Source organism: Gallus gallus, chromosome 12 (assembly GCF_016699485.2).
Source record: "Gallus gallus isolate bGalGal1 chromosome 12, bGalGal1.mat.broiler.GRCg7b, whole genome shotgun sequence".
In the NCBI taxonomy this organism is placed as follows: Eukaryota; Metazoa; Chordata; class Aves; order Galliformes; family Phasianidae; genus Gallus; species Gallus gallus.
In genome coordinates, this window is record NC_052543.1 from 3,192,321 (window position 1) to 3,206,241 (window position 13,921).

The 13,921-nt window shown below is 57.9% G+C and overlaps 2 protein-coding genes across 2 annotated transcripts in view; both read left to right on the top strand.

The window, feature by feature from the left end:
• LOC101747452 (serine/arginine repetitive matrix protein 2-like) overlaps positions 1-13,921 on the top strand; it is a 500,571-nt gene that overhangs the window by 267,053 nt on the left and 219,597 nt on the right. The gene's annotated exons all lie outside the window — the stretch shown is intronic.
• Positions 641-2,821, top strand: LOC112533336 (translation initiation factor IF-2-like). Its single transcript, XM_025154602.2, has one exon. It carries the CDS (start codon positions 757-759, stop codon positions 1,492-1,494), a length of 738 nt encoding a protein of 245 aa, XP_025010370.2. The 5' UTR covers positions 641-756; the 3' UTR covers positions 1,495-2,821.

Sequence of the window (13,921 nt, forward strand, 5' to 3'; positions counted from 1 at the left end):
GGTGACACGAAACCGAGCACCTCCCCGAGGGCCACAAAGCAGCCTCTGTGCGGGGACGCGGGCGGCACCAGCCCGGATCCGTGCCTTCACCTGGCGCTAATCCTGCTCAAAGCTTTGGGAAACGGGATCCCCTCCTGGGGACGCAACGCCCTATCAGAGCCGCACGGAATGGGAAAAAAAGCAAAGCCGGACCCACCTCCCCCCCCCCCCCCCCCATCCCGGCCATGCAGACAAAGGCAGAGCCGGGCGCATGGAAAGCGCAGCTCACTCCGACCTCACCGGACCCCGGCAATGGAGCTGGCCCTGCATGCAGCCCCGCAGCTCTCGGGGTCATTTGGGTGCCAGCGCGTCGCCCGCAGGGCCGCTGCTGTCCCGGGGAGGTGGTGTGCATTTATCGGGGCGAGAGAGCATCCCCGGCGCCGGGGGATCAGGGCTGCTGTTGGCCCCCGCTTTGGCGGGCAGCATCGCTCCCCAGAGGCTCTGCCAGGGCCAACTTTACAAGGGAAGCTTTTATTTTTATGCTTTTCTTTTTTTGTTTTCCAGCTGAAACAAAGCCGAGGGCTCCAGCAGTGAGAGCACGGGTGGGAAAACAGGCCGGGGGGGGGGGGGGGGCGGAGGTGGAGGTGGGTAGAAAATACCAACAACCCGCAGATCCTGCAACGAGAGGGACGGGGGGAAAAGGAACCGGAGGCTGCAGAGGTAGACGTGGGGCTGGGAGGGAAGGAGGGGTGAGGAGGCAGCTCCGCTGTGTCACGTATGTCACAGCCCTGGAGCTGCCGCGGTGGCCTCGGGAGGCTCAGGGGGGTCCTGGGCCACGCACAGAGGGAGAAGGGGAGCGGGGCAGGGGGTGTGGAGGCGGCATCCCGAAGGCGCAACCCTCTCGGGTGGGCTCCCCCCCCATCACCGTGTCACCGTCAAGCGGGCGTCCCCACGGCATCCCGGCCGGACTCTGCCCGGAGCTCTGAGCCCACCGGGCCAGCCGGGATGTCCCTCCCCATCGGCGCTACCCGAGGCGTCCCCAGAAGATCGCTCAGCGTTCAGCTCCCCGCCCCGCAGCTCTCCCCGCGCCGCGCACCGCCAAGTCCGGGGGGCAGCAGCAGCAGCAGCGCCCCGCAGAGCTCCGGCTGCGGGGAGCGGAGAGACGATGCCCCCGGGGGGGGGAAGCGGACCCCGGGGATCTCCGGCTCCGCGCCCCGGCCCCGCATCGCCGAGCCGAGCCGAACCGAACCCGAACGGCGCCGTGCCCCGCTGCCCGCTGCCGGCCCTACCTGCACCGCGCCGCCGCCGGTCCCGTCTGCAGCCGCCGCCGCCGCCGAAGCGCGGAGCCGCGGGGGGCGGGAGGACGAGCGCCCCCTCCCCGCCCCCGGCCCCGCCGCCCGCCCCCGGCCCGGCCCCACGGCCCCGCGGGTGGCGGTGGGCGGCGGAGCGAGCGGGGCCCGGAGAGGCGGCCACGAGGTTGAAGTGGGGGGGTGGGGGTGGGGGGTGATGCGCTGACGGAGCTGCTAACGAAGAGATGGGTCGGGGGCTGAGACAGAGACACCCCTTGAGGTAGGCAGGCAGAAGGCACCATCGTGCCAGGACGGGTGTATGAGGAACAGGTTGCCCAGGGAGGCTGTGGATGCCCCATCCCTGCAGGCATTCAAGGCCAGGCTGGATGTGGCTCTGGGCAGCCTGGGCTGCTGGTTGGTGACCCTGCACATGGCAGGGGGTTGGAACTCAATGAGCACTGTGGGCCTTTTCAACCCAGGCCATTCCAGGATTCTATGCTCAGCCACACTGTAAGGACAGGTGTACCCCACACCCATGCGGGGCCACGGCTGTGCCGCTCTGCTCTCATTACAAAGGGCTCTGCCACGCCACGGGAGGGATTTGGGGCCGGTGCAGCAACAAAGGCGCTGAGATGTGGCCAGGTAAGAGGCTTTGGGGTTTAGCCGGCCGTTCCCACAGCACGGCTGCTTTTTTTCCTCCTCTTTTTCAAGGGGCATTATTTTTGTAATCCCGGCTGCTGGAGGCCGGGCGCTGGAGCAGAAGGAAGCAGGTAATGGGGTGAGCCCCAGCAGCGGCCCCGAAGGAACGGCTCCTTTTGAGAATCGCTCTTCTTGGGAATGGCTCCATCGGGAGGCGGTGCCCGCAGGGCACTACCCGGGGCTCAGTGAGAGCCCAGCCGAGGGATGGAGGCACTGAGCCTTATGGGGACGCTCAGTGCACCCGGAGGACGGCCGTGTCCCTTCGCCCCGTATCAGGGGATGGGGTTTGTCCTTGTGCCCGTCCTCGTGCCGTTGTTTGCTCCGTATTTAATCGGCGACTGAGCAGCAGCTCTCCCGGCGAGGCCCCGCCGTCCGTCACGTCCCCCTTCCAGCCCGTTTCCGAGCAGAAAGCAAACAAAACGGGACTCGTCGTTCGTCCCTTCGTTAAGCCCTCACTCACCGCCGTGTCCTAAGAGCAAACGGCACCGCGCCATCCGACGGGTCAGCTCCGCTCACGGGCGGCCGAGGGGTGGGAAAGGCAACGGTGGCTCCATGGGCTCATCCCACGCAGGGATGGGGCTCGGGATGCTCCGTGCCGCGGCCCTCCGTGACGCCCCGGTGGGAGGGAACGGCCTGAGGAGCGCATCCCGTCGCAGCAGGGCAGCCCCGTGCCTGCCCATACGGTCCAGCTGTGCCGAGAAATAGGTTGGCTTAAAAAATGCATCACTTTGAAGTTATGTAAATGCAGCAGCAAGCGGAGCGGAGCTGGCAAAAAGGTTCCCTTTCCCCCCCCCCTTCCCTCCTTCCTTGCTGGCTTCCTCCGGTTAAAATTGGGTTGCAAATCATTAATAAAGGAACAGTTGTACTGAATAAGCTCCCGTACTTAAATCAGGACAGAGAGGCGTAATTAACCCGGCTCCGAGCTGATGCGACGGGAGAGGAAAATGCGCCTCTGTTTTGGGCCCGGCGCTCTCCCGGCCCCCTGGGAACGGCGTCGAGCTCCTTATTTAAAAATGAAGCTCACAGCCTGGGTTCACGGATATATATAAAAGCTGTCACGGTGATATTTTATTCATACCCCTCTCCCCTTCCCTCTGCTTGGAAAATCCAGCAGGCAGCGGGGAGGGAGGGAAGCGAGAAGCCCCTTTTAAAAATGAATTACACATGCGAGTCACATTGGTCGGAGGCGCGGGATGAGCCGGGGGAGGGAGGGAGGCTGCGGTCACCTGTTGTGCCCTGCCCGGGGCGAGGGGTGGCTCCGACACCCCCATCCTCCCCATCGGGAGCCGCTGGGACGGCGGGGATGGGGAGCGGGGTGAGAAGCCGCGGGGAATCCACGCTCCTCCCGCATCCCACGGGACCTCCGCAGCGCCCCGATGTGCCCCACGGCGCCCCCCCGTTGCCCCACGGCGCTGGGGATCGAGCGGCTGCGGAAAAACAATCGTAGCGATAAATCACTGTTTGTTTCCCTTCGCGGACGATCGTTCTCCCCGCGCTCCTTAGCGATTATTAAAGGGCTGTTTTGCTGTCGGTGAAAGCCTGCAATTACGCTCACTCGCTGCTTCTGCCTGGCAGCGCCGCCCCCCTCGCCGCCTTGCCCGCTGTCTCAGCCCCGCAGTGTGGGGCTGCTGCTCGGAGCCGGCTGACCCCACCTCCCCGCGCCTTAAGGGCACGGCGTCCACTCGGGACGCTGTGCCACCCTTGCTGTAAACCCCCGTGGGGGGATGACCCCAGGCGAGGCCGCGTCCCTAAGGGACTCGGGACCTGCTGGAGGGCAGCCCTGGCTCCTCCACGCTCGCTTTCCCCACAGACATCCCCCGAAATGGGGTGCTTTGCCAGACCCCCGTATCTCTCCGCCGCTCATCCGACTCAGCTAACTCGAACTGAAGCTGCCCTTCCCCTGCCACCCTCCTCCCCGTGGCACCGGAATTAAACGTAGGCTGTAATTCGATATTTGAGAAGCGAAAGGGATGGCGGCCCTAAGGGAAAAGCTAACAGCTCGGCTGTTTGCGTTAAAGAGCCGTCTGCCAGCCTCCGACCACCGCGGGCACAGTGCCAAGAGCGCTGCTCCCCTGCTCTGCAGCTCCATCTCCGCATCGCGCTCGGCTTCTGGCGCTGGGAACGTGGCCACGGGCAGGGCTGGGGGCAGGGCTGGGGGCAGGGGGCTTCCCCAGGGCGCCCAAAGCCTGGCACGGGGCAGCGCAGCTGAGCAGGACCGTCCCTGCTGCACCTCGTGCGTTGCACCTTGCATGGTGCGCGCACCCCAGCACGGCTGTCCTTCATGCACATCGCACCTTGCGGCCCAGCGGGGACGGCCCCATTGCACGACGCGGTGCTCGAGCCCCGTGCACGGCACCGACCCCTGCGGGGACAGCGCCAAGAGCCACCAGGGCTGCCGGCACAACGTGAAGCAAAGGCAGAGCGGGGACGGGCTGCCCCCTGTGCGGGTGCCACATCCCCACCGCAGCCCCGCACACAGGCGCTGCTCCCAGTGGGAAACGCCATCCCAGCAGCTCCGCACCCCCCTTTAAACCAAACTTTCCTTTGCTCAAACAAAGCGTTTCCCTCAGCCTGCAACAACTACAAAAACCCCCTCCGCTTTCAGCACTCCAAACCGAAATCTCCGCCGTTCCTAACGGGGAGGTTTGGAGCAGCCGTTCCCTGCCCGTGCGCTCCAACCCGGCGAGGTTTGCCAACCCCGCACGGATCCGCCCGGCTTCGCGCTCCTCCCAGCCCTTTGTACCGCTCGCCTCCATCCTCCCCTTTGTTTAGCATTTTAATTATTTTAATTACCTTGTTTGCCAGCTTATCGCGGCACTCAAACCCATCTGCGTGCGCGCATGCAGACACCCAGACTTTTATCTGCAGCCCTCTGCCAGAGGTATTTGCATTTCTCGCTCGGGCGTTCGGTGGAGGGAAGGAGAAATTAGCATTTGTCCCCTCGGCCAACAATGCCTCGCCTCGCAGGGTCGCTTTATTCTTCCCAGAAGAATGGGGCTAATTTATCTCCTCCCCCCCCCCCCCCCCCCAATATCCATTTCAAATGAGAGATTAGGAAATAAACACAAAGCGTGAGTGGGAAGCGCAGGGCTTTCCCTCAAGGGATGCTGCAGGGTGAGGCCCCAGGCAGTGCCCCCACGCACGCGGTGGCTTTGGGAGTGTCACTGTGGCACCCGGTGCTGGCCGGCAGGGTGGCTTTGTCACCCTCAGGTTGGGACAGGACGCCCTCGGGGATGGCGCTGCTGCCTGGTGGCCGCCAGGGACATCGTGCTCCCTGGGGACAGAGTCCCTCTGCTGTCCCTCTGCTGTCCCCTGACACCGCTCCTCAGCCCTCCCAGTGCGTGTGTGCACGCCATCAGGTAGGCAGTGGCCCTGGTGGCTGGGGATGTGCTGTCCTGCTTTGCTGAGCTCTGGACAGCACGAGCTTAAGGAGGAAGAAATGAGGAACAAACCCCCGTTAAAGTGGCTGTAAGACAGGGGTGTCGTCCTACCAAAGCGATAGCACAAGGCTTACAAGCGTTCCTCCCTGGGCACGAAGCAAGGACTGCCACGGGGAAGCTCAGGAACAGCAGCCCCAAATGGGAGCAGTAGGCTGCTGTATAGGTGTGCTTACTGGGGTGATGGGATAGCCACCACGTGCCCCGTTCCCCCAAACCCAGGGATGTGACGCAGAGCCAGAAAGCAGCAGTGAGGCAGGTAGGAAGCCCAGCATCCCCATGTCCCCCAGGGGCCACCCACTCCCAGGAGCAACATCTGCCAGACCTCAGAGAGCACAAAACTCCAGCCAAGCCCTAAACCCCATTTCCTATCCTCTCTGCCCCTGCATCCAGCCTTAGTCATAGAATCATAGAACGGTCTGGGTTGAAAAGGACCAGAATGATCACCTAGTTTAAACCCCCCCCGGGGACACCAAGGCAGCAATGGCCTCTGCCACGTTATTTACCAGATTGGTGCTGATGGGGCACTGGGCCCACTCTCATCCCCATTCCCTTCTATCCAGTCCAGTCCCATCCCATTCTATTTTATCCTATCCCAGTAACAGGCAGCCCCTCTGGCTGAGGGCATTGGATGATGGAGCATCTTGCTGGAGCATAGGGAGTCAGGCAATGCCTCTCCATCCATCAGAGTTCCCACTTTCTGCCAAGCACATTAGGGGATAATTAAGTAAAAATAGGCCTTCCGACCAGTGTAGCTCATTAAGGACTAATTAAGTTAATTAGTGCCAGGTGTGGATTGCAGCGCTTGTGCGTGTGGCTGTTGTTTGCTGTAATTGCATTTGCTCAGCAGCTTCTACTGCCAGGCTGGAGCTTGGCCAGAGAGGAAGGTACTGGGTGCCCCACACTGCTAATGAGCCCCTAATGATGGCACCTGGGGTGGGCAATTAACCCTCCCCTCCCTGCCAGCCCCCAGCAGAGGCTTCTTGTCCTAAAGCCAAGGTGTGTGTGGTTCTGTTGGTGGGGTCTCACTGCATGTGTGGGAGGGACAGGGGTACCTGCTGTGTCACCAGGGGTGGAGCCACTGTTCCTGGAGGTGTTCAAGAAGCGTGTTGATGTGGCACTGAGGAGGTACGTAGCTTAGGGGGCAGGTGGGCGTGGGTGGATGGTCAGACTTGGTGATCTTAGAGGTCTTTGCTAACCGTAATGGTTCTGTGATAACTAAGGAGCATCGCTGTGTCCCCAGGGGTCTCAGGCCACTGCAAAGTCACTGTCATGGTGAGTGGGAAGGGGAGAAGGGGCTGGAGGGGAGGCAGGTTGGGAGCTATTGTGCCCCGCAGAGATAAGAGCCTGTGGGTGACGGCTGAGGTCAGGCAGGAGTGATGCACATCCTTTGTACGTCCCCGCCTTGGGCCCACGTGCATCCCATCAAATAGCACCACAACAAGCTGTGCCCCCGGGGATGGAAGGGGAGGGATGAAAGGGGAGGTGGTACCAAGCCTCAGCCCCAGGAGGTCCAGGAGAGCCGCAGAAGCGGGGGCAGGGGAGGTAAGGAAGGCGTCAGCATGCGCTGAGCATCCTGTGCCACTGAGGACGACAGGATCCCTGCAGCTTCTATCTGGGCTCTTGTCTCGTTCCTCTTCCCTTCTCCTTTTGCATAATGGATAGGCTGTGAGTAATGGGAAATGGCAGGCCAGCCACGCTTGCTGGCAGCCCCTTAATGAAGAATATGGAAATCTCATCAGTCCAATCAGGCCAGCAAATGAAACCGCTTTCCCCCGCCGATGTGAGCAGAAGGCTAACGACCCGCACTCGCAGGCTCCATCCCTCTCCCAGGAAGCCCCCCCTTCTCTTTCCCTTGCTGACAACCGAGCTGTGAACTTCATCTCCACAGCAAGCAGGGCACCAGCTCTTCTTCCTTGCTGCCCATTCATGGGGCTCGTGCAGCTCGTAAGCCTTTCTCCTGCTCCTTTCCTTCCAGCTCCGTGGTCTGTGGCTGCCTCCGCAGGGACACGTGCGGTGAGCTGCAGAGTAAAACCCCTGGTTCCTCCCTTGCCCAACTCCTGTAGCATTTTTCTTCCCTCTGAGCCTGGCAGTGGGAGGACAGGTCTACCTGGCCCTCCCTCTGCCTCTGAGAGGCTTCTGTCCAGGTCACCTGCACAGTTTTGGGGCTTCTTTCCAAAAACCATTTGCCTCGGCTGTGCGTGGGCCCTCCAGCCTGGCCTCATTCATAGTGGGATAGCAGACACAGCCAGGACTGGGATCTCAGCCCACCCTGGGGTGTGCAGAAGGACGTGGCTGTGAAGTGCCTGAGGCAGCCGGGCTCAGTTCTGCCTAGGATTCCTTGCATAGACCGTTTCCCGCAAACCTGTTGGAAAAGACCCTGTGCAGACCCTACCCGAGTCCTTTTGAGGACCTCATGGGCTGCTCCTCAAGGAAACCTCCACGAGGAGGTGGGATTCTCAGCTCTGTGCCTGAGCGGTCTGCGAGGTGGAGATGCCCAATGAGGAGCAGGTGCTGCAGGGCCACAAATGCCTAAGGCACCACACAGCAGAAGAAAGCAATCGTACTTCTCCAGAGAGAAGGAACTCTGGTCTTCGCAGCTGGACTTGCTGGGTCCAAAGCAAGAGTAGGTATGGCTGATTGCAAGGAATCTTGCACCTGCAGGTCCTGACCTCCCCGGCAGCATTTTTGCTGTTGCAATGCTTCCTTCAGGTAGGGGAATGCCCTCAGACCGTTGGCTTCTCTGCTCAATCTGCCTGCTCCATGCTCTGCTGGCAGAGACGCGGCCTCGTGCTGCTTTAGGGGAATGTTTAATTGCTGCCTTTCACAGCCAGCGCAGAGCTGAACCGATGGCGTGAGCTCGCCCAGGAGCACCGAGGTGGGTAAATGTTTTAATAAAATCCACCCGAGGTATTTATCTACACGTAAATACACACATAGTGTATGCTCTTTGTTCAGCACAGGACGCTGGCTCGGGGCTGGAGGAAACCATTTGTTTCCACGAGTTATAAGATGATATCTATGAGCACCTCTAATGAGCAGAGATGCGCGTGGCAGCGGGGCTGGAGCCGGTCCCGGCACAAGCTGTTTGCATACAGCAGTAATGATGCAAACGGGCGCCGCTCAACATGCTGATCAACAGTAACCCGTTGAAATTAAAGGCTGAGGAGGCGCAGGAGCGCTGCCATAAACATTTATTGCAACACTTCTGTGTATCATCAGCCGCCGATTTGGAGGCGATGGAAGCGCGCGGCTGAAATGATGGGCTTTGTCGGAGGCTGCGATCAGCTGTCCTTGATGGATGGCGGTGGAAGCGATGTGCCGTGTTGTCTGCAGCACAAGGCTGAGCTTAAAGCAAGAAAGGGGGGTTTGCTGCCTTTATTATCACCGATCTTCTGCGATTTCGGGGTCCAAGCGAGCCGGTGGAGAAAGCCAGCTTGGAGGTGATGGGCTGGAATAGCCCGGAGGGCGTGGGTAAAAGTGGGTTCTGAACACCGAGTGCGTTATCTGCTGGTGCTGCTCCTGCTTCGTCTTCAACTATGTTTCATTAACGGCAATAACAACAACTTGCCTGTACCAGTAGCACTCACAGAGCACGTTGCTCACAAAAGCAATGTGTGCCCAGCTGTGGGGCAGCAGCTGTGCCCAGCAGGGTAAGGCACAAACGCAGCACGTGGAGGGCAGAGCCGCTGCTATGGAATCGTCTCCCGGCGCATTCTGTGGTGCTGGAAGAAAATCATTGGATGGATTTTTTTTCTCGCATTGATCTGAAGATTGAGGATATGGATTGTATTTTAGCGGGGAATTTCCGATAAAATCTCTCTGTTTCTCTCTGCCAGCAGCGATCCCAAGGAAATAGTTTTGTGCTGAAGCCTTCTGACTTACGGACTGCACAAGGTGCTCTCTTGTGCTTCAGATCTGAAAGCAGGGAAACTCACTGCGCTCCAGCAGAGCTGCAGGTGCCGTAGCTCTGGCTGCATTTAACACCTCCAGTGAGCTCCATGCAGAACTGCCCTGCTTGGGCAGAAGCAAGAGACAACACAGCCACGTCCCAGCTTCGTGTCTCAGCCTCAGACATCCACGACAGCACAAAATTTAGCACAACGCTGGGCCCACGCTGGTTTCTTCCCCACTCCGTCGCCACCAGGCTCTGTGATAGCACCAGCCTCCCCAGGCACCCCCACTGAATCTCGCTTTCCTCGTTCAGATGGGTTGCAGAAGGGACTTGCTTTTGTTGCCTCCAACACAAAGCTGAGATAAAAACCCAAGGCTACATCGGTATGGCACGTGGGCGGCTTGAGATAAATGGGTTTCCTGCCGCTTTGTGTGTCCTGAAGCCTATTAGCTGGTACTCTGTTTCGACTGCCTCTTGTTTTGCCTGACAGGTGAAGCTCGTGTTGGCCTGATGAGACAGCACTGGCACAACTTTTGTTCCATCCTGCCACCATTCCCTCTCCTAACATTCAGCAGTTTGGCGTTAGCCACAGCGGAAAGCTTTGCCCTTGAAGAATGGCATCGTTTGAGCTGCTGCATCACCTCTCTCTCACTGGGACCTCACGCGGAGCCTGCTGAACGTGGGGAAGTATGGAGAAAGAAAACTGCTTCCTTTTAGATGAGGTTAGAAACAGGGCTGGTAACCCTGCCTCTTCATGAAGGTTGCCTTGAGGAGCAGCCCATGAGATCCTCAGAGGGTCTGGGCTGGGTCTGGAGAGGGTCTTTTCCATAGGGCTGTGACAGCCTTGCCTTGCCGTACGTCCCAGTAGCAGTGCCACGGAGCATCCTTTCCCTGGGGAGGTAACCTGAGGCTGGGAGCACTGGGATCAGCCCCCAGCTGATGTTTTTCAGCCTGCCCAGCCAAGGCAGCTGGACAGCCACATGTTATCCAGGTCTGTATCCTGTTCATGCAGGAGAGAAGCATGGGCTTTTGGGGCATCTCTTTGAATAGCTGATGAAGGCTGTTGCCAATAAGTGATGTGCTTGTGGTGACGTTCTGGAGTCCTTTTCTTTATGTGTTTCCAGACAGCCGTGTCCCAGGACATAAAAAGGAGCCTGAATCATTGGTGCGCATGGAGGAAAAGGGAAGAAGGCATCTTTTTCTCTATCATTGTCTCAGCCCCTGTTCTGCTACTGAGTTGCAAAGAAGCATGCAGAGCCACATACCCGATGGCACCGGCAATCTTCCCCATGTTTCAAAGCCTTCTCTAACATAATACCTTCTTTTCCTTCCCTCTCGTGCCTTAAGGATCACTGCCTCAGCCCCTCCAAGAGTTCTGTTCCCATCAGCAGTGGCCTTCCTGAACTTCACTCCCTGTTTCTTCACACCCCCTCCCTAACAAAGATCCAGAGGCTCGTGTCTGCTTCCTCTTCCCTTCCCCTGAGCCCTCCTTCAAGGATGAAAATCCAGATAACATGAGTGCTAACTCTCTTAGGTGTGCAAGAAAAGGGACTCTTTCAGTGTGGCTTCAGTCTCAGGGGATACTCAGAAGCTATATGCAAAAGCTTGAGCTCCCGTGATGGAATTTGTCAAGCTGGCCTTTTGAAAGGGAACCAGCACTTGGAAACTAAATCCTCGGGTAACCTGATTATGTCTGTGGACATACTCTGCTTGACTGTGACCCAGGAGGGCTCACCTTAACAGAAGCTTTCAGAAAGAGTTTGCGAAGTCTGGGCTAAGGGAAGGGTTGCAGCATGTTTCTGTTTGCATTGACACATTTGCCCCATTATTCATGGCTGGTGTGCGTTTTGTTTCCACTTGGTTCCCAGCATCCTTTATAGATGGGTTTTCATGCCTTTAAGGCAAGCGGCGTTGAAATGGTGCCAACTCAACAGTCCTTTGCCAAGAGGCAATTGTGCTCGCCCTGGGCTTCAGTTTTCCTTGGCTACAGTCCCAGGAGAAGATGTCTGTGGTCCTCCCTTGTCTGTGCCACCTCTTCTCTCCTCTGCCCCGCTCGCCAATTACTTTTTGAATCTGTTGCTGATTTATTTATTTCTTTTTAATTAGACATGGTGGAAGAGGAGGAGTCTCAAAGACAAGAGCTATGAACACAGGTGTCCGAATCTTTTTCCTCCGTCTCTTTGCAGCTGAAGGGCAAATCTATGGGGTTGGATCCTCCCTCTAATTAGACTCCTGATAAAGCAGCTGGGACAGAATAACTCCAAAAGGTGTATGCAGAGGCAAAGGAAAGCCACCAGCACTTCTCACCAGCCACAAGGACAAGAGACGATGGCCTCAAGATGTGCCAAGAGAGGTTCAGGTTGGATGTTAGAAAAACTTTCTTCTCAGAAAATGGTCAACCTTTGGAGCAGACTGCCCAGGGAAGTGGTGGAGTCACCATCCCTGGAGGTGTTCAAGAAACGTGGGGATGTGGCACTGAGTGACTTGGTCTAGAGCAGTCACAGGCAGGAGTTGATGGTAGGACTGGATGGTGTTAATGTCCTTTCAGCTTTTAGGATTCTATGATTCTAAGGCACTGGGGCTGCTGGGAGCTGCAGATGATTTGCTTCCCCCAGTCAGGAGCAAGGTGCCCAGCCCCATAGGACTCATACTTGTGTCCTTGCAGCCAAACATGGTCCTTGGGCTTTGTTGTCAGTTCATCTCCTCTGCAGAACTGACAAAACTCACTACTTGTTTCTTGCTGCAAGGGGAATCGTCTCCATCTCTCTGCTCTGAACTCAACAAACGGAGCAGTGCAGGGAAGGAGATGTTGCAAATGGCATGGCCTTGCCAGCAGTGGGTCCTCAAAGCCCTTCACCCAAACCCAGCACTTGTCAGGGGAGGTTCAAGTTGGATATCAGGAAAAATTTATTCTCAGAAAGAGCAGTCGGGCATTAAAGCAGGCTGCCCAGGGAACGGGTGGAGTCACTGTCTCTGGAGGTGTTCCAGAAAACAATAGATGTCACACTGAGTGACATGGTCTAGGAAGGTCACAGGCATGGGCGGACGGTTAGACATAATGACCTCGTGGTCTTTACAACCTTTAATGATTCCATGAGCCTAAGATTCTATGGTTTACCTTCTCCTGAGGCGCTATGAGGTCTGGAGGAAGGAAGAGTGCCCTTAGCATGGCTAGCTGCACTGATCAACACACCATGGCTCTGGTCGCAGGTTTTCTGGAGGGCTTTCTGCTGCTAGGGGATGAGACAAAAGCAAAGCACAGCTCAGACAGCACCTGTGTGGCTCCTGCCCTGCAGTGCCAGGCTGGGAGGCTGCCACAGCTCTGCTGGTGCCTGGCAAGAGAAAAGCAAATTGGTGTTTGACGGGAGGCTTTCCCCAAACACAAACTAATGGGAATTCCTCAGTGGTGTCCCTGGGAGCTCCAATATTGGATCTCAGGGCAGCCTTTTGTGTTGTCAGCGGGCAGTGGGTCCTGATGGGCTCAACCCTTCCCAAGGCTCAGCACCGTCTGTGCTGTTGGCCCAGCACACCCTGTTGGTTCTGGGCACTGGTGCTCTGGTGATGCTCTGCTTAGCCAGCGAGGAGCAAGGGAGGGTTTAGTCTGCAGCTGGAGGCAGGAGTGGGTGAAAAAAAGAGGAATAAGGGAACAAAAGGCACTTTTTGGGGAGGTGGGGTATGTTTGCATGGGGAAGGGCAGGAATTTCTTTTCTTTGCCCAAAAGTCTAAAGTGCTTTCTTCAGTGCCTCCGTCGCTGCATGGGGCCCCGGTCAATAACATTCCACGCTCGCCCTGCGGAAGGAGACGGGCCAAGCACGGCGGGGCTGAATGAAATTCCTCTCACCTCACCCTGTAAACATCCCAAGAGCCTGGCCCCATTACAGCTGGGTACAAAAGTCCGGGGCTGAGGCCGAACAAAAGGATGGGGAAGAAAGTGCCGGTTGCCACGGCAACGCTGTCCAGGCCGCCTGGTTTTATCAGCAAGGGGCCCGGGTTTTCTGCCTGAGTTGCAGGAATCCGAAGCAATTTATTTCTACAGCAAGACGGAGACTGTGGAGAGATGGAGGGAGGCCGGAGCTCTGCACGGGCCTCCGTGCTGGTGGTGGCTGTACAGAACCAGGCCCCAGGCCCAGGCCTGCTGCAGGCCGCAGCATGGCGGCCATCTCGTGGGCCTCCCCAACAACACGCAGTGCCCAGCCCTCCTTCTTGCCTGGTTTACCCCCTTGTCCTCACTCCCAGAGCCCTGGTGGGTCTGGTTTTTGTAGCAGCTTGAAGGTGAGGGTTTAAGAATTTAATTAGGGCATGGCTTATTATTTCACACCCAAAAGAAAGGTCAGACGCATCAGTGCCTGAAGGCCAGAAGAAGAAGGGCTGTGCTGCCCTTGCACGTCCACTAACAAAACTAATATAAAGCATTTATGTGTCCCAAACCCCAAGTGATGGCTAGATGTGGGATGAGATGGCACTGTGTTCACAGAGAGGAGTTCAGCTGCAGGAACCTCACTCTGATCCAAACCAATGTTCTCCCTTACCATTCCTGCTGACAAGAGAAATGCTGTGCTAGGGACCTGGAAGCAGTAGGGTAAATATTAGACAGGGTGTCAGGCATGGAGGAAAGGACTGTT

Coding starts and splice junctions, on each gene's coding strand:
- LOC112533336 (XM_025154602.2), top strand. CDS start 757: ATGTCACAGCCCTGGAGCTGCCGCGGTGGCCTCGGGAGGCTCAGGGGG.